At 32.7% G+C, this 26,642-nt stretch overlaps 1 protein-coding gene across 10 annotated transcripts in view; it reads right to left on the bottom strand.

Moving 5' to 3' along the window:
* Positions 1 to 7,430: 7,430 nt before the first annotated feature.
* LOC105255589 (protein abrupt) overlaps positions 7,431 to 26,642 on the bottom strand; it is an 87,570-nt gene continuing 68,358 nt past the window's right edge. For 7 of the 10 annotated variants that reach the window (XM_011264949.3, XM_011264950.3, XM_011264952.3 and 4 more), the window contains one exon: positions 7,431 to 9,117. In XM_011264949.3, the coding sequence (XP_011263251.1) occupies positions 8,078 to 9,117 (1,040 nt within the window). In that variant the 3' untranslated portion in view covers positions 7,431 to 8,077. Of the gene's footprint in view, positions 9,118 to 13,979; positions 14,525 to 16,089; positions 16,878 to 26,642 lie in introns of those variants that run through there. The other 3 variants (XM_020028887.2, XM_020028885.2, XM_020028886.2) reach the window with 3 other exon arrangements.

The following is a 26,642-nucleotide window of genomic DNA, read 5'->3' on the forward strand; positions in this document are numbered from 1 at the left end:
CGGCGTTGCGTGGCATTCAAATGATAAATATAATTTCTGAAGTATAGTCTTCTGAATTGTCTGCTATTATTGGCACTTGGTAGAATTTAAACTAGAATCTGCAAAATAATGCGTAGCTTTTTGAATGAGCGATCTAGTCTATAATTTCTGTGCTGAACTAAACTTATTATTCGGTTCAATTATATCAATTGATGATTATGACACGTGCCATATTTGCTCCAAGATATAAGAATCATAGAAGACGTATGTTTTAACTTGAATTTATCTATTGATGATGATCCAAATAAGAAAAAAGATTTTGAATAATTAATAAATCTTATTAAAAGAAAAAAGATTAATTTATGCTTTAATTAACATGCTTTATTCTCAATTTGTTTCTCACATTTATGTATATTAGTGATAGAACTCAAATAGATACAAATTAAGATAAGTTTAATCAGCTCGTTTCGTCAAAGTAAAGATTATTATTCGAATATTTGTAACAAACTATTTCATATTAATGTTGTATTGTGGGCGAGCTCTTATCAAGAAATCTATATTTAATACGAGATGCTAATGATCGCATACAGGATATATATTCCCAGTCAAATTAACTTCAATCTATACATATATAGAATAGAATACATATATGAATCGAGATTGAATTAGTTCTGTCGATCTTTAATGTTAAACAATTCGACTTTGTGTTTAGCAAGTAGCTTCTAGTTCAGTCTGTTATTTATATGTGACAACTATTATTACAAATTAACAAATTAACTTGTAAAAATTTAACTCTCTTTTTTCTAAATTTTCTGTAAATCTCTTTTTTTTATTTCTTATTTCTTATTTGATGATCAATTTCTCGTACAAATTATAAATTTTAAATTGTTTTATATTCTCATACTATTATTTCTGGCACTGAAAAGATATAGCATTTTATTTTCATTCTCTACAATTACGGTCATTTTTAGGTGATTTTTTACTTCAATTCTAATTTCTTTCACAAGTTCTAAGAAACATTTTGTGGTGAATGATAGATTTTAATAATGAATTATTGGATGTCTACTAGTAATACCAAACAATTTTAAGACATATTTTATATTTTGACCGAATGCCACTAGCAAATTTCTACGCTTTACTTTATTGAAGAGAGTCTGGTCGAAAACAAAAATGTATACTTGTTGTGACATATGATTTAATATGCGCGTTCAATCATAATTTGCTCCTTAAAGCCTTTTTTCTAATCTAAAATTATATAAAGACACAATTATAGTTTTACCCTGAACGATGAATCACGCGAATTATGCGTTAACTTGTGAATTGCAGGACACGTAAACATATATTATATAGTTTTTCTAAAATAAACCCCCAGTGTAGTATCGAGTTTCGTTCAACATTTCGTTTTTTTCACAAAATCCTTATAGAAGTCGATTATTATGGTCTATGTCACAAAACGCGAAAGTGAGTTTTAGTTATCACTACAGCACTGTAAGCAATGCTTATATTCTCAGTGAAATGTCATTGAAAAGAATCAGTTACGGTGATTTTTCAGTGAAATTCTTACAGAAAAAAATCAGTGAAATTTTATTAAAAAGAATCTATTAATGATAATAATTGATTTTTCTATAAAACTACTATAATCAATGAAATATAAGATCAAAAAATAAAATATTAGTTTTTTATTGAAAATCAGAAAAATATTTACTAATAATTTAATAATAATAACGTAATATTAATTATTTTACTTTTAATTACTTTATAAGTTTTACTTTGTAAATTTAATGCGCTAATGCGCAATATAAGAATCGAGATATTCAACCAGTAATCGGTCAAATAATTGGCTACAAAGATGATAAAAAGTTTAATAATATCATCTAGAAAACAAAGGTGCCTATTTTTTAACATTTCCCGGTTGAATTTAATATTTCGTGCTAATTATTACATAATATATATTTCTTATAATATATCTGCTATTACTATCGTATATGTAACCTATAATTTATGTTGTCAATTAGTGTCTTATTTTGTATATTAGTAGGAACAATTTCACGAACAATTACTGCATTGCATATGCATGTTCGTAGGCAAGTTTTCCGATCGTTAACTTCTTCCTACGTTTCGAAAAAGTGGAAGTTTTTGCCGTATTAGATAAATACGCGCACAATAACAACAAACAAATACATGCTTTGTTTCAGAAAGCATCTACCTGTTAAATGTTAAAAATTTACGATGTTTAAATGAAGTGCCTTTTCGTCGCGGAATAAATTTAATCGCTTCTTATCGTATAGTTTGCCACGGATGTTAACTTATTCCGTCTTTCGTACAACTGTGACTTCGAAAATCGCGCAAAGATTACGTTATTTTTAATATTGACGTATATTAACCGTCATTTTTTCCGCTGTTCATAGGAGTAGTCAATATTCTGAACTTAAGTACTATGTCATGGCAAGTCCTAAAATAGCTTTTCTATAATAGCGTATCGGATACAGTAGATGATAGAGCGGAAAAGGGACATGCTACAGGAAAATTAAAATGGAATTTATCAAATACAGATTAATTCTCTGTATTTTCTACATTTCCTTTCTTTCTCTAAAGAAAATTAATTAATATATGCAATATCAACCGCATCTGATTCTATTAATTCTCTTTTTTTTATTATTATTTTCATATTATTGTTATTGTTAGTATTATTATTATTATTTCCTTGTTCAAATTATTGTTCAAATTGTTATTAAAAAAAACTAAAATTAAGTAATAAATTGTCAATCGCAATTAATCAAATTCAATTGCGTGTTATTTTAAGCAATTCAATCTGTATAGTCTATAAGAGACATAAAGTTAAAGCACATTTTTTTCAATAATGTATGTACATCTGGTATCTGATTTTTCTAGAAGGAATAAATTTTTATCACAAACTTCTATATAATAACTAGACTGTGTGTGGCTCTTATACAGGGTATCCGTCATATCACATGCCCCCCAAAAAAACTATAAGATCTGATTAAACCAAATTAAAAAGTCATATACCATTTTGAACTGCACCACGTAAAATTCGAGATATTAATTAAAAAAGATCGGCGTAGCTGGAAGAAAAAGTAGCTAAAGAAAACACATAGTTGTTTCTAAGAAAAAATATGTAATTTGCAATTAATAATTATATTACAGTGAGACCGCCTTCGTCGCCGCGCGCGTTGACCGATCTTTTTTAATTAATATCTTGAATTTTACGTAGTGCATTTCAAATGGTATGATTTCCTTCTCAGAAAGGATTTCTGATAACAAGACGAAAAATACTCTTGACACATTTAATCCGGTCACAATCTTATGTAATGTAAAAATGAAACAATTTTAAAACTAAAACAATAATTCTTATTCTTTTGTCTCAAATTAAATAAGATTGTTTTTATAATATGGAAACAAAATCGAACCGTGGACGTGTCACGGATCTTCCGCGGATGCAGATAATTAGCGACGCGGAATTACGCAATATAGTAACGCGTGCAATAATTGAGTGCACGATTATTCGGCGCGCTGGTGTTTTTGCGGATAGTCGGTCGCGTTTTTGCTCGGTATTTACGTTCCGTCAGCTGTTCGTACGAGGATTTAAAGTTCGATTTCTCGATCGGATCTTTAAACGAGCATATGCTCCTGGATGGATGGAGAATTGCGGAAGGCGTCGCGATACTAGCAAGCGTCGGAGGCGGCTCAAGTTCCACTTCGTGACAGACGCGACGCCTGATATTCGCTTGATGATACGGAGACGATTTCTTAAGCATCGATATCAATCAGTAGAGGCAGGGTTCGCACTACCTTCTGGCCTTTTTACTTTCGCTAGGATTTTCTTCGCTTTGCTTGCCTTCGGACTAGCTTTGCTCCTCTAGAAGGATCAGTAGGATCTGTCCATCTGTACCGCCGAGAGCTCATTTTATACACGGCTAATTGCCCACGTATTCGGTAATTACTCCCACCGGACGGCGGTAAAAATATTCGGAGAGGTCGACTTTCGACGGCAGCGTCGCGATAATCGATCTATCGGTTCCTACCCGGTTGTTAATCTAAGTATTAAAAAATGGGCGCATTGCGCCTCTGCCTCAGCCTGACCGGTGATCGTCGAGCGGCAGCTTCCGGCCGATATTCGCCGGGAAACGATGCATTTAGGAGTGCATCGTTACAGTTTGATGTAAATGGAAAGCGACTAGTATCAGGATCATTTCATTCTAGATTTAAGAATTTTCCATTTAAGATTAAAATATTCTTTTTTCAATAAAAAATATGATTGTCGCTATATCGATTCTATCCTATTTTTATGATAGATTGAAGTATAATAGCATTAAATTTAGAAATCTTTTCTGTGGGTGTTTTTAGTTCGATTTAACGAGATCTACTTATGTTTTTTTTTTTTTTTTACGAACGGATGATACGACGGACATCCTGTATATTAACTTTACGCGTATCCTAAAAATACGTATTAAAATTAAGATACAGCGCATGCACGAAATAGAGGACCATGGAATGAATATAATCATAAAAGTTCAAGTTACAGACGACAATAAGTGGTCCCTTATTCGCGCATGCACTCTAACTTATGTACAAGATAGATACATAAACAAAAGGTATGTCTCATAAGCCGCAGTACGTAGTCTAGTATATCATATAGAAGTATGTGATTTTTATAGATAGATTCTAAGTTAGATATCGGATGTATCCAAAATCATGCGTATGTACAATCGAGTATATTAATGATGTTCAGTGCATCTCCATTTATACCGTAATCATTTATAACGTTATATTTTATGTCACATGATTTACTAATTCTTTTTTATTATTTCAAGCATAAAGCAATTAAACTATATAATTAATTATGTATAATTTAAATAAACAGGTAAAAGGAGATGAAGAGAAATATTTTTTAAATGATAAAGAATTTTCATAAAATAAGCGCATCAGTAACATATTTGATTGTACATTTAATGCAATCATTGAAAAAACATCAAACTACTGATTTTTCATTTAGGAATATACAACAACATTCTAACAAAAGCCCTGAGTTAAAGGAAACATAAAAAAATTTAGAAATACCTGCGAATTTGCAGAAAATTGCGTAGTTTTGCAGTTCATATGTATGTCACGTTGTACCATCCAATTGTACATACTTCTGTGCGTATACTTAGTATCTTCCAATACCACTTCTTACGATTATTTTTGAAGAATAATGCGATAACACAAGAAGTAGTTTGCCGTTACTTGCCAGCTCGATCTTCGCCGTGCGAATAACAAGGCGCCGCGCGAATGACAAGACGACTGGGTGTAAACAATAGCGCGATACGTGCCGCAAAATATTCCAAAATTCCAAATACTATACAATAGTTGACTTGTTCATCACAAACCATTTAACATGCTACAAAAAAAATTTGCTTTTATAGCATTTCATAGTTTTTGAATTTCAAATTAATTATTAATAAATTGTTGTATTATGTTTGTTTGTTATTTTAATTGCTCAATCTTGTAATTTACATATTAATTCATGATCTCAAACTGAACATGATAAATAAAATCTATTAAAATCGACAAAAATATCAAAGCACGATACAATAGATTCCAAATATATTTTAGGAAATTATTATTGCCATAAAAATTGTAATAAAATTATAATTTCTACTTGTAATATATACAACAAGACGCTATTGTTATGCGTATTTGTCATGTCAAACATTATAGAAAAATTGTTACAAATGTCTAAGTATTTAATCAGTTCATAGATTTATAAGCGATATATATGTATTCAATATTGCATATACAATATATTATAAGACAGATTTTATGACACATCAATTATACTGACACACAGATGTTTGAAATTATTTGGGGATAAAAATTTTAATATCAAAATAAAAAGATTATAATAATTCTTAAATGAGAAATATTTAAAATAAAAACTAATTAAATTGTTTCCTATATGTAAGAATATATATAATTTTTGTGCTGTTCCGAAAATGATTATGTTCCGATTTAAATGAAATTTTGCAAATGGATTTCTTTTAGATAAAAAAAATATATATAAAAGATTATTAGCGATATAAAAATTAAGACACATTTTAAACATTTTTTATGGAAATGAATATTATCTTTATTAAAAAGCTGAATGATCTTAATACCTTAATATATGTTGTTGAAGTCATCGTTCTGAATCATGCTAATACAAAATTATATAGCGATCATGCTTTATTGAGAAATTATGAAATACTGAAATTTGAAAAGTATAAATAGAAATGATAAATAAAAATCTCCTGAATATAATTTTGAATATAAATCATATAAGTTATACATTATTTATTTTTATTATTAAATAAAGTTTAACAATAAAAATAATAAAAATGCGTTAATTATAATTTTTATTATTAAATAAGAATTTAATAATAAAAAAATAATATATTATTAATGTATCTTAATCATTTCTAATAAAATCACATTAATGTAAATTTTATCATATAAAAGATATTATCAATCGGTTACACTTTAGCAAGAATTTTGATAATTTAATATGAAATGCATTCTTATATCTGATAAATAGTATAAAATTTTTAAGCTATTACGTTACTAAAGTAAATTCGACAAAATAATTATTTACGTACAAATAAGATAAATTAAAAAGCAATTTTTCTGAACAGTAGTTTTTCTTAATAACTGTATAATAGAGCTCTGGATAGATCAAACACTCTCGAATTTTTCAAATATAAAGTCAATGCGTATTCTATTTTCTATGAATATCTTTTGTTTGCCAGCTGTAGCTAGTGTCTATTCTTTCCAGATTTCTCACAATCTTTCATATCTAAAAGAAATATTTCGTATCAACTCTGAGTATAACAGAAAATTAATCAATATAGGAATTATAAATCAATAATCAATAATAAAATAAAAAAATTGAAAGTATTTTTACTATTATACAATATATATATATATATATATATATATATATATATATATATTGCATAATAGTAAAAATACTTTCAATTATATATATATACATATATGTGTTTATTAAGTTCATGAATTTGGAACAATCTAATTAATCAACTTTTCAACATTTAATCAATCAACATTTAAACTTTCCTATTTATGAATTATTATAAACTTGACATATTTTGATATTTAAATTTCTGTTGTTGAATTCAAAAACCTGTCATCAAAAGTGTCACAAAAGATTTGTTTCATAGATAATAATAGTAATAATATTTAGTTTTATCCGGTAATGTATTTGTTATAGATTTATATAGCTTTTTTCTAATTTGCAAAATTACTTCTTCAAATTATTATTTTTTATTTTAAATCTGAATAAATTCCAAGTTTATTTATGCATATTAAAATTTATAACCTAATTTTTAAAGCGCTTTTTTGTCGTATTTTGTTGCATTTTTTAAGATAAATTGAAGTCGTAATTTGCAGTAAATATTAATGTAATAATAAAATTATTTATGTTAATATTGCGGACTGTATGAGTTTTTGCTCAATCATCAATTTCGATATTTAAACTTGCAAGCACAACATCATCATTGGCAACTTGTTTCCAATTAAATCGTCGTTAAATATGGATCCTACTTCATATCCTCTTTTTCTACTGAGATTCGTCTTTGCCTGCTCTATCATCTATCGTTCTATCATATGCGTTGAGGTAGATAGTTGGAATATTTGTGGATATATGTGTGTGTGTTCGCGCATACATGTGCATATGCATATACATATGCGTGTACTTGCCTTTGCGATTCTAATTGGATACGATTAGCAAGTTCGTTCGCGCGTCGTCTATAAAATTGACGTTAAAATGATCGAGATGTTTTCTTTTTCAATCACTCTGCAATCACATCCGATAACATAACGAGGTAACATCCGAAGTATAATATTTTTGCGATTCTCCGCGCGATAATAACAAACAAAAACATCGATCGAATTCGATGGCTGACCTTCTATCTCGCTTTCTACTTCCCTTCTCAACGAGATTGCATTGGATCAGACAGTTGACGCTGTTGCTGCTGTACAATCATGTTGACCGACATCCCCAACATTGCCCTGAGTTACTATAGTTGCAACGAATAACGAGAACCTATTCAGATTTGATTACTTCCGGTTCCTCGTTATCGCTGTACTCCTCATCCTCATCCTCATCTTCTACCCCCGATATTACTCCTTCGTCCGCGAGCCCGGCATGTCTATCATGCATCATCTCATCCCTATCCTCGTGAATACCAGATACTCGTTCTTCTTCTTTACCGATTAAAGGATAGGGATCTTCCAGGCTACGAGCGCCGTGTTCCTCTACGACGCCCATCTGCGCCTTGGAACCAAACTCTCGGGCCATTCGAGTCATACGTATGGCGTGATCCGTATTTATATTGCCTATTGCCGGTCCAAGATCCGAGTTTTCTACAATAAGTTGCAGATAAGTATTTAGAAGCGCCGAGCCAGAAATTGCGCTAGTATTATGACTCGGATGAGGACCGGATGAATGCAATGGCGCCATGTTGGGCTCGCGACTATCATGCATCGTATCGAGAGATTTGGCGGCGATCGCTGCCGTCGTTGTCGAACTCTTGACATTGGTGCTACCATTACTGCTGCCGCTTACCCTGGTGATTACGCTGGCGATAGAGTTAGATAGTTTCATAGATGGACTGTTGAGAGATTTAAAGGCGAGAGGTAAAGTGAGATCTTCTGGATCATCGCCGCCGCAAATGCTGCTGCCAGCCTCAGACGGAGCGCCTCCGCGAGGTAGTTCTAATCTTACGTCACTTCTTCGTGGCGCCGTCGGGCTGGCTCGAGCACGAAGTTCAGCTGGACTCACCTTGACCCCAGCCTTTGCCAACAACCGGGATGCCAATTCGGGATCAAACTGACTAGGCATCTGCAAGACTGGAAGATCCTTTGTGCTGATGCCACGATGCTGTCTCGACATGTGTGAGTGTAGAGAATTCCGAGATTTCGCTACTGTACCGCATAGGACGCACCGATAACCCGGACAAACTGTGTGTTTGTCTTCCAAGTGAGTGCGTAAGGTATGTGCCGAGCGATACATTTTTCCGCATTTTGGGCAAGGTCGTGGATCCGTAGCACGTACTCGTATCAAGTCCACACCTCGTCGACTAACTGAAAATAAAAGATAAATAAATATGTGAAAGAAATATTTCATTTTTCAAAAAATGGAAAATTTCTTTGATCGATAAATAGCATAAAATCAATTTATAGTTACCTGATACAAATAGTTTTAACATAGATCATATTTTGAATAAAATAAAGATAATTATAATAGATTATTATACATGTAAACTATTTGTATATATCGATTAATTGATCGCACGCTACTTACTCGATCGAACAAATTTGACATTTTTCTAAAATTTTTCTTCATATATTATGAATAAATTATGTATATATATATATATATATATATATATATATATATATATATAGGGGCCTGTGTGGTCTTGCACGCTGTGGCGCAGACTCGCCTTCTGCGAGAAGTAAGCATTTGCGCGGATTCGAGGCCGCACAGGCGCCAGTGGAATATAGAGAGAGGAGGGGTATGTTGAAGAGTGGAGCAAATGAGGGAGTGAAGACTGAAAGAATAACTGGAGAAATGAATGGTGGAAGGATCTGCGGAGGAGCTGAGAGTGATGATTAAGAAGAAGATGATGATGATGAAGAAATTGGCGGAAGAGACTGGAGAGGAGAGAGGTAGCAGAGAAATGGAGTGCGAAAGTGAGGTGAAGATGAAAAAAGCGGAAGACGCGGAAGAGGGGTGGGAATCGCAGAGTAGTACGTGAATGAGAGAGAAGAATGGAAGGTGAGAGGAAGGAAAAGCGAAGAGAAGAGGCGGGGACAGAATTAGAAGAGAAATAGAATGAGAAGAACAGAGAAGCACAGAGACAGAGGGATAAAGAAGAGGAGGAAGATGGAGGAAGAATGGGAGGGATAAAAGAGGATTGGAAGGAAGGACGGATTAAAAAAGGGAAAAAGGAAGAGGAAAGAATAGGAAGAAAGGGAAAAGGGAAGGAATAATTATAAGAAGCTGGGTTTAGGTTAAGAAAGGAGTAGTGTTAAGATATGTAGGAGATTTGTAACCATGTTAAGTTAGAATAAAATGACATATGTAAGAGATTGTAACCCTGAAGGGATCAATAAATACAATACAATACAATACAATATATATATATATATATATATATATATATATATATATTTATTAATATATAAAGTTAACACTAATATCTAGCATATGTTCTTTAGTTTATTTTACTTATTTTATTATTTTACTCTTTTATTTTGAAAAATAAAAGAGTCTACAAATTTTAGTTTAAATTTTAGTTTAAAAATTTTTAGTTTAATTTTCAAGTTTAAAATATAGTGAATTATATTCATTTAGTTTTACTTATGTTTAGTTATTCTTAATATAAAATGCATACTTGCCCTATTAATTGTATTAGTTGTATTATCCTCAGATTAATGTTAGTGGTACATTAATGTTAATGGTAGCATTAATGTGCTATGATAATTAAAAGTTGTAGTTAAAATAGAATACTTTAGATTTTTCTGAATACTTTTTATTATACAAAGCATTACTTAAATAATATATAGATTTCATTTCGTATGTTTTATATGTATATATATATATATATATATATATATATATGTATAAGCTAATACTTGCTAAAATAGTGCATATAATACTCTATACATTATTCACCATACGAACTGTCAGTCATGATAATAACAATTGACAATAAATAATACGTAACGAAAAAAAAAAATCGCAATCATGCTTTGCAGTCACCGATGTTCTGTATATATCGATATAATGCATTCTTTATGCGTTTCTACATTTTAAAAATTATTATAATTATGAGTACACACACTCTAGTATTCCTCATATTTAATGACATTTCCTTTCGAGATCACAACTAACAACTCGTACATACATACATACGTATATACATACATACATACATACGTACGTGTATATATATATATATGTATATATATATATATATATATAATTTTTTTATATATATATACAAGGTATCTGGAAAATTGCTTGCAGTACTTCGGCAAATGATTCGAGATTCAAAAAGAAGGAAAAACAGCTAAATATAAGAAATAAATCGTTTCCGAGTTACAGTCACTTTTATGTTAAAAAAGTTGTAATTTATAGTCCGCTTGGCATCCCTCTTTTTAAAATCTTTTTTAAATTTAAAATTTTTAAATTTAAAATTAAAATTAAAAAATTTAAATTTAAATTAAAAAATTTAAATTAAAACTTTTTAATTTTAATTTTAAATTAAAAAATTTTAAATTAAAAAAAAATTTTAAAAAGGGGGATGCCAAGCGAACTATAAATTACAACTTTTTAAACATAAAAGTGGCTGTAACTCGAAAACGACTTATTTCTGGACCTATGTTTATATTTTTTCCTTCTTTTCTTCTTCCCAAATCATTTCCCGAAGTACTGCGGACAATTTTCCAGACACCCTGTGTATATATATATATACAGGGTGACCCATTTTAACTTAGGCAGCCAAATAACTCGAAAAATAAGCACACTACGAAAAAATGGTTACAATCAAAATTTCGTCATTTCGAGGGGGACGTACAATGACGTTAAAATCAGCCCCCCACCCCTCCCCTGGGCGGTGAGGGGGGGCAAGTTTGAAATCTTAAATGGAACCCCCTATTTTTCATTGCATATTCTTGTAGCTTATCTCGAGAGCTTTCCAAAACACTATACTTAAGTACCTTTTCATTAAGTACTTTTTGAGTTATAAGGCTTGAAATAATTTCTTAATTTTATATAAACCATAAAATATCTAGTAAACAATTCATTTTTCGATTATCTTACTTTGATACTTTTATATACAAAATAATGAGAGGAATCAATTGGTGTAAAGAAAACATACAGTTGTTTTTAAGAAAAAATATGGAATTGTTAATTGCAAATTACATATTTTTTCTTAGAAACAATTATGTATTTTCTTTACACCAATTGATTCCTCTCATTATTTTGTACATAAAAGTATGAAAGTAAGATAATCGAAAAATGAATGATTTACTAGATATTTTATGGTTTATGTAAAATTAAGAAATTATTTCAAGCCTTATAACTCAAAAAGTACTTAATGAAAAGGTACTTAATTATAGTGTTTTGGAAAGCTCTCGAGATAAGCTACAAGAATATGCAATGAAAAATAAGGGGTTCCCATTTAAGAAATTGAAGGTAACCTTTATGTGACCTTCAAATGACTATCCCAAGGTCAAATTTTTGCCACCCATTAATGCTTACTTCATCGAAGTCAAGCAACTTTTATTTGAAACATTTTGTTGTACATTCAAATATAAAAAAGTTATTGGGGTGGATAATTAAAATGGCTCACCCTGTATATATATATATATATATATATATATATATATATATATATATACATATATACATATATTCACACACACACACACACACACACAAACAAACAAACAAACAAACATACACACACATACATTTTTGTATTCTAGAATACGCCGCAAATAATTTGCGGCGTGTTCTAATATATATGATCTCGAACGTAATGTCTCTTAGAGAACTCTTTATTTAGGGAATACTGATAAACGTAAGACTGTAGAAAAATAAGGCGTGTTGTCGAGCGAACTTACTTCTAGTCGACATATTCACTCACGATTCACTCGCTCACAAAAATCTGTGTATTTTCACGCAATTTTGCGATCTAATAATCACATACCAACATATTCTCTTTCTCTCTTTTTCTCTGACATCGAACTTTGTCCACGTTTCTCTCTCGTCGCTGGAGCAAATGAATCTTTAGAGCAAATGAATCTTTAGAGCCAATCGACCCGCTCGATTTCGGCGCGATTGTCGCTGCCGTTTTCGGCATGCGTTCGATTTCTACATTCTTAATACTACGTTATTTAACATAAGGCTGGCTTACTCAGCTTAGAGGAACATTGTTTTCTCTTTTAGATACGTAATATCTAATCATTATATCTCGATGTCGGCGTCTGCTTACACTCAACACCGAACGTCGCTGTGTGTTTATATGTATCGCTTGATCCTACGGTCTGGTCTACGCTTCGGATTCTAAGGAAATACTGTTCTTCGTACATTTTATACAAAATCAATTCTATATATATATGTATATCTCTCTTGTGTATTTCTCTCATGTGTACATATATATGTATACTCTATATAATAGCTCTTTATATATTTATAGATTTTCTCCTTTGTCGTTATAATCTCTCGCAATATATACAATGTGCGTTTTTTTCGTCAGGGATAAATTTTACGGTGGGTGCATATGTGACAGTTTCGAGATAAAGCACTGAATAGTTCGATTTTCTTTTGTGCATCTCCTATCACGCGAAAAGATTATATTATACTTATTTTTAGCTAATTCCACACATTCGTATTTCGCTCATATCTTTCGATACTCTGCACATAGTATTATAAAGTATCCAATCTACGTATCGACCAGACTCTCTTCCAACTTTCATAATTGCAAATAGCTTTTGCGCGGAGATAACATACTTCATTTTAATTTGGAATTTGTTCTTACTGAAAGTAATAAACGAACATAAATCTGAATCTTCTTGTATACAAAAATGATTGTCAATTGATATACATTTAAATATATATTATATTTATTTAGTTAAACACATTATTTTCTTATACGTAATTATTGATTTAATTCTATCATATGTGTAGTAATTTTTGTAATACTAAATTATATATTAATGACAATATTTTCAAACATTTTAATTAAATGTAAATATTTTTATTGAGCTATTTTTACGACAATAATTCTAATAAGATATACTCATAATAATTCCAACATTTTCCGAATTGTAAAGTCCGATTCTAATCTATTAGATATTTATCGCCGCGCAGTGACTATATTAAAAAACAAAAGAAATTTCTTTGGCAAGAGCCTCACAAAAAATATTTAAAAAAATATTAAATATAAAAAAAAATATTAAAATTACAACATGTAATTATACTTATAGCAACTTTCGCTTGTTAATCAGACATAGGTCCATCTTAAGGTCTTAATCTGATCCCACTGCACAGGATGCTTCAGTCGCATATGATTTCTAACACTATTGGGATGGGAGAAGGTTTTGGCACAGGAGGCAACTGGACAGGTAGGCGAATCTCTGGGGTAATGATGATCCAGATGTGCCCTCATCGCGCTGATATCTTGGAACGTTCTGCAGCAAAGGGGACATCTGTAACCATGCTGTCGATGATGCTCCCGTAGTAATCTCTGTTGCCTGAAGTCCGGTTGGCCGCGCTGATACTTGCTGGTAGTCGTGATCGTCGTGGTAGCCGTGGTGGAAGATTGATTAATTGATGTGTCGTCTTCCAGTGGCGCCTGATGACGGTGGTGAGGAGGAGGGACGGATAGTGGATGATGATGGCGATGCCGATGATGTTGCTGGTGATGGCTGTGGTGGTGGTGGTAAGCCGCACCCTCTGCCTCATCAAGCCCGTGATCTGCAACCACCACCACACCAACATTACCACCAGCCACCACCACCGTAATCCCACCCCGAGCTATACACGATAATGTTACGCGCCCAACCTCGGCCCAACGATGTTCAACATCTAGGAATATTTCCCGCAGCGAAATTATACCGCGCTCTTACTTTGATATTAATCGAACTAATTGTTATTCGTTATTATGAGTGAAAACTATCTGTATAATTAACTTCAAGTATATGTTCTTTAAACATAACTAATTATTCTATTATTTTGTTTTCAGAAAAATTAATATAAATTATGATCAATATTCAAATTTTTTTCTGAATTAAATATATTATTTTTTAAAATGTTTATTATACTAATTTATGTGTTTTTTAAATTACTTGTCATACTATATGTCATACTATATGTATTTAAAATAATCTCACATAAAATAGTTTTCAACAATTAAAAAAAAGTTGCAAAGTCAGTAAAATATACATTATAACTTTCATACTTTCATCCATAATAATAGACATTTATAATAAATGAATACATATCATATAATTAAGAGCATGGCAGATGTTGACACATAGCTAGGATAATCGGGTTATAATGAGCTCGATTCAAACAAAATTCTACCAAAATAAAAATACAATATATGCGCGCATGTCAAAATTTTTTGCGGGATATAATTATTTTTTAAATATGGTTGGAAGGAGTCTGTATCGTGCAAGAAAATATGAACAATCAACATTGCCATTTAATTATGTTTTTTGAATGGGAAAATCAGGATACTTTTCAGATTGAATATTTTTTACACTAAGAGTATCTGGATTTTCGGCGAAAGGTAGCGGAGGTGTTCAAGGTCTTATCAACAAGGCTTGTCGATAAATTCGCAAACAATCGAATTTTTTGTTAAATTTTTACTAAATCTCCTATCACGTGATTAATTATAATTATGCATTCATCTAATTAGTTTGTAATTATGTAAAATTATGCATTCGATTAACTTTCGTATACATTTGGTCTCGTATACTTATCATTGCACCTAACGTATGACTTTGAGCGAAATAATTGTCAAGATCGGACAATTAATTATTTTTTCTCGTGTCATATAAAAATCAGTATTTAAGTAGTGTTATTTTTGCATTGCGTTGTTTGAGCATGCGTTTTGTTTGCTGCCCAGAGATTCATGCAAAACACGCAGCTCGATTACGTTAATTCGTTTGTCACGGTCGGAATAATTTTATACAGAGGAGTTTAAATCCTTTGTTGCAGGTTTTATTTTCATTCATCACGCAATTCCTATTAATTGGCAATTCTCATTTTCCAGTAAACTTTAAAGATACGATTGCAATGTTATCAGCATCGAATCACATCTCAAAGTCATATCACAGAGATAAATCATATCTGGCCATGACATTAATAAACAATATATCATATTACAATGGATAAATTGTAAATTTATATACGATTTATATAAAAGAAATAAAAGCAAAAATTTTTCCATTATTTTCAACAAAACAATTTAACTTGATTAATATAATCATATATAAATAAAATTGTAGAATAAATAATTTTTGTCAAAAGCTACCACTGCATATTTGATTCTCACATTATAAAAGCTACAGTATGTCTGTAAAAACGATATCAATTATTAACTTTTACTAATACCCAAACGATCGCGTATTGGAAATACATTCAAATATTTCTCGCTGCTGTGTATTGACCATCATTACCTGCAAAGCTTCATGTTTTATTACGCGCGAAGCTTCAAACGGATTAAATAAATTTCGGAGACAAGCAACCGGCGCAAACGGCGGCAGCCGCGGTGGCGACAGAAATCCCCGTCATCACGACTTTCGACAGCCAGGGGTATCGAGCGGGTAGCAACCCTCGCGTTTTCGACCGCGCGATGTCGACTAAAGCCTCTCGACAAGTGGCGAAAACTTGATCGGGTCTCGTCGCGTTTCCAGACGATCAACGGACACCGAACGTACTCATGGCAGTGAGGATGAAGACGGCGATTGATGCTGTTGCTGTTGCTGCTGCTGTTGAACGGCAGGATTGTTCATGCTAGGTCTCTGATGAATGCCATGCGCCTGCAGCTGATGATTGATCAGATAATGTTTGGTCTTGCACCGCTTGCCGCATACGTTACATTGCGGCCACGTGTCCGGCGACGGCCAGTTTGAGTGGACGTTTTTCACGTGCTGCCGCAGGTTGCTCGGCGACGAGTAGCTACGACCGCAGTAGCGGCATAGAGGTCTAGTATCGTCGTGGCGCAGTGCCGTGTAGAGCCTCGCGAAATTCTCCACCGCCTGTGTGGTATCGGTGGCGGAGGCCGTCATCGCGGCTTCTTCCCTCTTCGCCACCGCCGATCCTACAACCAGGACGTGCCCATCAGTTGATACTATTTCCTTCCTTGCTCTTTCTCTCGCCCCGACTCTCCCATCTTTCCTCTCACATCTGCTCTCTCTCTCTTTCCTCTCCTCTCTCTTTCTCTCTCTGTCTCTCTCTATCTATCTCTCTCGCTCTCTTTCTCAAGCATGCTCTATTGCACGAGCTTTGACTTCTTTCACTTCCGCTCTTCTTCCCATTCAGCCTATCATACCAGACGTATGCTCCACGAGTATTGATCACTGTATTTCTCTGTCCTCTCGCTCTCTTTCTCTCGCCTCCTGACTCTCCACATGTTCTTTTTCTCTTCTTTCACATCTTTCTCTCTCTCTCCTCTCTCTTGCTACTCTCTCTCTCTCTTTCTCTCATCTATTCTCTGCTTCTCTCTTTCACTTCTCTTTTTTTTTCTTTTTTCCATAATCATGTTTTCTTTCTCTATCATACACGCAAAGTCACGTACATAGTATACATTCACACGAGTATATAGAGTCACACATGTTAAACCTTTCTTTCTGTCACTCTCGCTCTCTTTGGCTCACTTCGTATCTGAGCACATGTGACCAGTCACACATGATTCCTTTTTCTCTGTCTTTCACATACTCTTGTCTCTCTCTCTCTCTCTCTTCCTCTTTCTCCCTCTCTCTTTCTCTCTCTCTTTCTCTCTCTCATTCGTTCCGCACCCTCGAGCGCATTTTCGCGCTCGATCCGTCTGTCTCCCTTTACACATATACACACACATGCTCGTTTTCTTTCGCTTTCTCTCTCTCTCTCTCTCTCTCTCTCTCATTCACTCACTCATTCACTCCTTACTTTAGCGTAGGCATATTTGCACGCGTACTACTCTCGTACTCTCAGGGCATGCCCGGTTGTAGGATTTTTAGTGTGTTGTTGTTGTAGTTGTTGATGTTGTTTCTTATCCAAAATGTAATTTGGCGGCCTAGCTTAAATGAGTCGCATACGCAGGACGTTTCCGTATTTGTTGTTCGTTTATCCCTCTTAATTTCGGCAATATGTTCACGTGAAAATACAGATGACTTCCGGTACATCGTAATTCAACGCCATAATACAGTTTTGCAATATTATTCTCGCATTTCGGAGTAGCTGCCGCCGCCGCGACGCGTTTCTTTCACGTCTTGCAAAGGGATGGGAAATTCGGGGAGTAAACGGAAGATCATCGTCCTCAATCGATCGACAAACATCGTCATCCGCCTTCGTCTTCGTGCACATCGAGTTCTCGAAGAGAGAGATTGAGAGAGATAGAGGAAGAGAAAAGGAAAAAGAAAGTGGAGAAGAGAAAGATAAATTGGCAAAGAGGGAGGGAGACAGAAAATCGAGAGGATGAAGCCAAGAGAAATAGAGGATCCGGATGAAAGAAAGAGATAAGAAAGAGCAGAAAAGTTAAGTGTGAAAGAGAGAGACAGAGCAAGAGTAAGCGAACTACGTAAGAACCCTCGTATTGATCCATTCTCTACGCCTCGTTACGACTATCTTTCCTACGAATCTCTAAGCATAAGGCCTCTCCCACTTTCATGTACGTCTCATTACGTAAAAGGGAAGGATATGTAAATCCACCGCGTGTAATGGATATTCGTTTTACATAAAGATTTCTCTTTTTACGATTATCGCGTATATATCGCAGATATTTCACTTTTTAAAAATTCTAATATGTTATGACAAGAAATCATTATTCTTTTGCTAAAGTAAAATCAGTTTTATATTTCTGAAAACAACTCTGATCGCAAAAGCTACATTTTATAAATACTTTTTATTTTATTTTATTTATAACGATCGAAATTTATAATGATTGAGGAAAACAATAAATGTTATAACATACTTCTTTCTTCCTCCACCGAAAAATATTATTTTTTTATTAAAAATATTTACTTTGCAATATAGAGGAGAAATATTTTTTTATACGCTAGCAAAAATAACTTTGAATCAAAATTCAATCAACGATATTTATATGACTGTAGTATTCCATTCTTCAAAACTGAGTCTTGTCGACCCATCATGAACAACATGTAAAAAAGAAAAGCGCAGTATGTAAACTGCTTTTTGATTTATGGTGGATGACAAACCAATTTATTAGAATTACAGAGTCGCATATATAACGCGAACCGCGGGAAATCGCGATGATTTATGTATCAATCGGGTTACACCAAAATTCGGATGGAATTAAGGTCACATCGCTTCTAGAGCATTAAGGTCACGATGTGTTCTTTTCTCTTTTCATTTTCATCTTTTATCATACAATTTTCAAAGTCTGTGTGTATTCGTGAAAATGTATAAATGAAATATGTAAAAAATCTCTCTTACGCAATCCTATCATTCAATTTTTTTATCAAAATGCCCAGAATTTAATTAAATTTTGAATGCGCAGTTTAATTTATTTAATCATTAGTTTATATCATTAGTTTAAACTTTTATAATATTTGCAAGTTGTAAAGCTGATAAAAGTCAAAACTTTCGCTTGAGCAAATATTATCAAATAAACTTATCAAATTAACTTGATTATTTATTAAATTTCCAAATGTTAAGATTGTATATCAGATATTAGATTTGAAATATTATTGTTTGTTACATAATTAATTTTTAGATGTAAAATACATTCAAGTAAGATAGTGATTAATTGAAAATTCTTGAAAGTTTAGATTCAATCGATTAGGGTGAAAGATGTACGTATCCGTCTGATTACAGCTAACCTTTAAACCGATCGGATGGAAGAGAATGATGGAAAGATGGATGTGGGATGCGAAAAAGAGCGATGAGCGGAAAGACGAAATAAGGAAATAGATGAAGGAAGTAGAAGAGAAAAGTGGAAAAGAACAGAAGAAGAATAATCGGCATGATAAAGGATCTGAAAAATAGGGAAAGATGCTAAGAGATTTAGAGAAGATAAACGAAGGGACGTGATTTCTTTTATAAGAAATTCTTCCTCTAAAATGAAATTACCTCTCGAGAAAATGTAAAAAGTTCTGCGAGACAGTTAAAAAAATAAAAATTTGCCTCTTTGCTTAACTTGATCTCAAAGCGAATAAAATTGAAGATAATAATTTAATTTTATTAAAGAAAAAGTATATGGACGTACGTCTCTAAATTGGAAGAATTTAACTTCATCTTAAAGTGAAAAGATCTTATGAAAAGATAAAATTAAGATCCAATGTATTTTCGTTATGAGAAAATGTCAGAAAAAGCAACTGTTTTTAAAAATTCAACATCAATTCGTCACAAGTACCCTCAAGATTTCAGCTTATCTCATTACAAAGCCTTTTTACATTAATCAATACAAATTGTAATATTTTGTCAAAATTATTCTGATACAATCTCGCAAATTATAAATCATATTACAAGAATTATTAGAATTATAATAATACATAAATTTTCTTCTTTCAACAGCAATAAATTCTATTATTTGGGTAATTATTCTTAGCATCAGCAAATTCGTTATTATTTAATCAAAACTAATTAAAATCTTCACTATATATCAACACAAGAGCACAATGAGAAAAATGAACGACAGATAGTCCATTAAAATTCTGAAGGGAAAAGAGAGAGAGGAAAAGAGAGAGAGAATGAAATATTAGAAGATACAAAGAGGATTGTAAGTAAATGACATGAAATTTTTGCGAAGAACTTGAAGTAAAAGGAAGAGATGTAGGGGGTGGACACACTAGTGTTGTCGACAGGAAGGGAAATTCGGTAGCAAGCCAGGATGATTGCGCGAGTCCATTAGCGGCGTCGCTCCGACGAATTGCGCTGCATTAACGAGGACCTGCTTCTCGAGGAGCAGTCAGCACGCTGATTGGCCGAAGGGAGCCCGAAGATCGATGTCTTCGGGTTTCCGGGAAAGTCCTTCCGCGTCTGCCTCGCGTTACCGCAGGGGCGAGCAACTCGAAAACGTCGATCCCATTGAGGGAGGAAAGAGAGAGAGAGAGAGAGAGAGAGAGAGAGAGAGAGAGAGAGAGAGGGAGGGAGAGAGAGAGAGAGAGAGAGAGAGAGAGAAAGAGAGAGATAAACAGGAATCGATATATGGCGGTGCAATTTCTATTCCAGGAAGTATTACCGAAATGAGAAACGAGCCTTGATGTGCTACAACAAAATCCGATTTAATGTTATGGCAGCGAAGTGCGAAACAATCATCAACCAAGTTTCCACAGCATCTCGCGGGAATTAAATCAGAAATGGAGTTTAAATCTTGATACTTCGCACAGAATTTTAAATTTCAATTAAATTGTTTCTTCTTTTTTGAATTGTAAATAAATTTTTGTGAATTATCTCGAGAATAAAACGTAGTTATTGTTTATCATATTAATTTTTCGCGAATGACAATATTTATAAAACTTTTTCATAACGTATTTATGACGCCCGGCAATATAGAAAATTTTTATTGTTCTATTATCTCCTTTCACGGAACTACGATCACACCTGGCTTCCAACGCCAGGTTTGTTAACGATCGGTTACGTCAGCATTCGGCACGATTCAAGCTTTAGATTTATGACAGGCGGTTTGATATATTGCAATCGTGAAGTGGAAAGGAAGAAGTCCGAAGGGGTAGAAAAGTTTAATTTAGATAGCTGACGTGGTTACCTACAGACTCGCTCTCTTCCCCTCAACGCGATCCTAATTTTTGTTTCTTCGGGGTTAAAAAGAAATCGCGCATTACGATGAAAGTACTTTTATTCAACTTTCGCTTATTCGTTTGCGTGCAGAGCGGGAATGTAAAGGGCGTAACGTTTCACATTGAACTGCATCTGTAAATAATTGATCGAGGCATTTAAATCTCTGACCTTGGCATCTTTATATGATCTCTTGGCATTCAAATTTAATTAGCATTCAATCTTTCAGAATACATATATATTTTTAAACAAAATGAGAGAAATTTAAATTTTTACGTATTTTAAATAAAATTTGTTAATTTTATTGCGATTCTTCGATTTATCATTTTATCCAGATTACTGTTTACTTATGTTTTATAAATAAAAAATCATTATTTAATTTAATTTAATTTTATATCACAGTAATTTCTGCAATTTATTACATATATGTATAAAATATGCAAAATTATATAAGACATAGTATTATATAGTCAAAATTATTAAAAACAATCTTGTTTTTAAAGAGTTTTCCATAATACTATTTTTTATAAGATAGATTTTTGTATTTAAAAAAGTTTTCAGGACGACACGAAAAAACGATTAGATGCTTTTTAAGGGGTTTTCCTGGGAAAGTTTGTAAAACGAAACAGAATAGAATGCCTTAGAATTGAAAAACCATGTCTGTCGTTCAAAGTTTTACCCGGCTACGGGGATATGACGCATCGTGCGTGACATGAGAAGGCATATTTAGGGAAGGAAGAAGAGACGCATAGTTGAAACGACTTTCGTTCTAGTGGGTTGGATTTGCAAATGCGAGGGTTGAAATGAAGCGACGAGATGGCCAGAACCACCCGGATGAAACTGAGATTGCTTGGCAATGACAGTAATAACGAAAAATGTAGAACTATATATATATAAACATAAAACGGAAAAAACATAGCAGACGAGAAGATAAAATATCTGAAACTTAGTTTTTATTTTATAGCGAAAAGAAGTTCTGTTCTTTAGAATTAATCATTTTAAGATTAAATAAAAATTTCTAGTTATATATTATATTACGTTAATCCGTTATATCAAGTTTTTACAGGCCTGCTTGAAACAAGAATCGATTTTATACTCCAAAATATCTAAATTAAATAATAAATATCTTAATAATTTTTTAAATATTTTAAATAATTGATTCAAAAGTAAATGTATTTACAATATATATATAAATTATATATATATATATATATATATATATATATATATGTATAAAGTATAAATGTAAATTATCTAGGAATATATATTTTCCAAATATGTGTCAGAAAAAAGATATATAAGATAATAGAAGATTGGAACGGACATATGATATGGAATCATATGGATACAAGAGGTACGGAGAAAGGATAAGAAAAAATATTGGAAGACATTGAAGGGGATGGATATCACCGTGCGTGACGCGCGTGTGTTAAGACGTGAGTGCGTACGTTTCCGAGGCACGTTAGAAGAAAATAAAGGGTGAATTTACGTATTCGGAGTGAATTTCGCCTGAGAAGATTGTCAGAATCACGTGGGACAACAAAAGTTCAAAGAAGCTTTGAAAAAAAGAATTGTGTTGAAAAATGCATAAAACAAGAATTTTCTCTCTCTCTCTCTCAATAAGTTCATAAAAATTTAATTTTGGAATGCAAAGAGGTAAAATAAAACTTTTTGAAATGCAAGCTTCAAGAGACAGTCTCAGTCATTAGCTTAATGCAAAGGAAAAGAATATTTAATATTTATAAAAGAACGTTATCTATAATATGCACATTAATCATTTCGAAAATTGCACGTCTACAGATACGATTGCTTGGATCACGGTCTCAACTCATAAAAAGAAACTCAAACGATATCGGCGACTGTCAAAGGAAATAATATCTGTGGCGCGCGTGACATGCGTGCGTTAAATCGCGAATGCGTGAAACACAGACACGTTAAGAAAAAAAAAGTAGAAGGTGAATTGACGTAGTTGGAATGACTTTGGTCCGCGAAGGGAGCAGCGAAGGGTGGAGGCGAGAGTTAGGGGTAGGCATTTGGGCGATCGGAGGTATCAGCGAAGAAGCTTAGGGTGGCTGGTGGCGGTGACGATGGTGGTGGTGGTGGCGGCGGCGGTGGCGGAGATGGTAGTGGTAGTGGTGGTTGAGTGGCGGCAAGGAGTGGGTACCGGGGGCAAGTGAGGGCAGATCAATGCGAACATGTGCGGGAAATTGCACAGGGATCGATCCCAGGACCCTCGGGGAAAGCGCGGCCTCTATGTTTTTCTCTGTCACTCCCTCTCTCGCAACCCGCTATGTACCCTCTCTGCCTCCGTCTACTCTATCTCTCATTTTGTTTCTCTCTGTCTTCGTCTTTCTCCTTTTTTTCTTCTTGTTCTTTCACGCGGATTTTGTCTCGCTTTTTTGTAAAATATCTCCCTCTTTCGATCGACAAGTTTCTCATTTATTAATATTATTGATAATCTATATTGATTAAATTGACTATGAATATTATTGATAATAAATTGATTAATTAATTCAAATTTTTTAGAAGAACTTTTGAAAAAAGCCATGAAGTTATATATTACGATGGAATATATATTTTTTGTTTTTTTATAAAATATAATGTTATTAGAACAAATTAGATTAAATAGACACATGAGCATTCCAAAACTACCAGATGTCTCTTTAAAAAAAAAAGATTCTCTCGCCAATTTAAAGACGATTTGTTCTCAGGGAAAATGTCGAGACAATAATCCCAAGTTATAAGCGATTGGAAAAAAAAAACCTTTCGCAAACTTAACTTTATAAAGAGTTAAAATGTTAATACAACTACATTCTTTAGTTAATCTCAAACAGAATTTGATTCAATAGTAATTTACTTTAAAGCTTTTACGATTATTTATAAAGTTATATAATGGCAAAAATTGGAAGGTTGGTCAAAGAATCTATTATCTAAAAAGCATCAGATGATTTTGGAATATTTTGTATATTCGAATATATTTTTTCATGAACTCTATATATTCATATACTTATATACTGTCTCATTTTAACAGATACTATAATATCTCGAAAATACACTTAAATAAATGTTTCAGATAAAAATTGTAGGATTTGGAGAGGAAAGATAGATAAAGATATTAATTTGACTTTGATTGTAAGTGTTATATAAAGGTTAACGTAATTTTTTACAAATAGGACTACCCTAATTTTCATATATATGGATAAAGGTATCGTAATAAGATAATTAAAAAATAAATATTTTATGAGATACTTTTTATAGTTTGTATAAAATTATGTCTTAAAGTATAAAATTATGTATCTTAAAGTATAAAATATTTCGTAAACTATTCAATTTTTAGCTATCCTATCTTGATTCCATTTATCGTAGAATATTGTTAGGAATCGATTTATAAAAAAATTAGAGTAGTTCCATTAAAAAAAAACTAAGTAAGCTACTCTTTACATAATCTTAGCATTTACATAATCAAACTAATATTCTTATCTATTTTCCCCCTCCAAATCTTACAAATATTTGAAACATTTCCTTTGAAAACGCATTGTTGTTTTCGGGACGTTATTACGTGTTTAAGTTCAAATAGCACAGCTTGTATTTTCTTTTTTTTAAGAATACGAAAATACATGCTTCAAAAATCTGAAACACTGGTTTCCAACATCACACAATGACAATTCTTGAAATAGAAATTCTTTTTAGCAAAAGTTTCAACGGGAGGTAACGTTCATTTCTAAAGAAACATTTTCTAAAGTCGGCATGTCGCCAAAAAAGATTTAAGAAACATGTTCAAATTCTGGTAGACAATTTAAAAGAAATATTCAATTTCTTATAATCTCGGCATGTTATTCATCGAAAGATATATATTATAAAAAAGAAAAGGAAAAAAACGAATTTGACAGAGATCTTTACATACCAACTTTCAATAGTTTTTAGGACACTACAAAATTGTAAAATTTTATACGATAGCAGAAAAGCATATAAGATTGAGGAAAAATTCAAAAGATTTAGTATTTATACAGACATACAAGAAGATAAAGAGTAATTTATTACTCTTAAAACTTTTCAGGACAATTTGTCTTGAAAGGGTTAAACAAGAAATTCTCCTTTGAGTGTATTGAAAAGTGACTCTTAAAATTTTTTTAGGATAATTTGCCTTGCAAGGGTTAAACAAGATTCTTCTTCGAGTGTATTGAAAGGTGACTATTGTTAAAGTACAGCTTCGAGTCTTCTCTGCAAATTTACAGCTTCACGATTAGTCTTGATCGAAATGGTGTCGTGCATTTCTCACGGATGCAGCACCCATGCGGCGCAACACGGCTGTGAAGATTGATTACGCCCATCGCAACCACACCGTCGCCCACGCAAGTTATATTAAAGACGTGACCCGACATAAAGGTTCCTTGTCTTCGGTTCTTATCTATCTCTTTCTTCCACCCGTCTTTCCTCTATGATCACATTGATTTTCTACTGTACTCCACCCTTAGCTCGCGTCCCTCCCTCTCTGTCCGCTAATTTACTCTCCGCAAACTCTCTTCCGTAAAAGAGTATGCCCCGCAAACGGGATATAAACAAGTATCCGCGAGTTCTTCTTCGGTGTTTTCTTATCGTCCAAATGTCGCGCTGAAAGCTATGGAGCCGCTGTTTACTCGCGAGTAATCCGGAAACGAGTGCTCGAAAGCTTTGCAAGTTTGATTAAATTCCGACAGCGTTGCCAACATCAGAAAAAAATGAACAAGTAATAGCTAGCTTTGGAGTTCATTCTTCACGAATCCTATTTTTTGTTTTTCTCACGAAAGTTACCAATATCATAAACAAAGTAATTTCAATCAATACAATGGATCATTTTTATACCTAAAATGGAAAGAATATTTTCAGATTACGAATAATTTTGCGTTATGCAATTTTTATGATTAGTTATATTTACTGAATTAAAATCTATGATTGTAATACTGATGTATAGAAAAGCTAATATATTTGCATTAAACGTTTCACTTAATATTTTATCAGCCAAATTAACCATTTCATTTTTTCTACTATTTAAATCTCTGATTGTGTAAAAAAATTGGGAAGTCCACATACATATTATAGTTGTAACGTAATTTATTCCTCTTAATTATCGTGCGCGGACATTGCAGGCGTT

This window comes from Camponotus floridanus, unplaced genomic scaffold, assembly GCF_003227725.1.
Source record: "Camponotus floridanus strain SB8 unplaced genomic scaffold, Cflo_v7.5 scaffold11, whole genome shotgun sequence".
NCBI lineage: Eukaryota > Metazoa > Arthropoda > Insecta > Hymenoptera > Formicidae > Camponotus > Camponotus floridanus.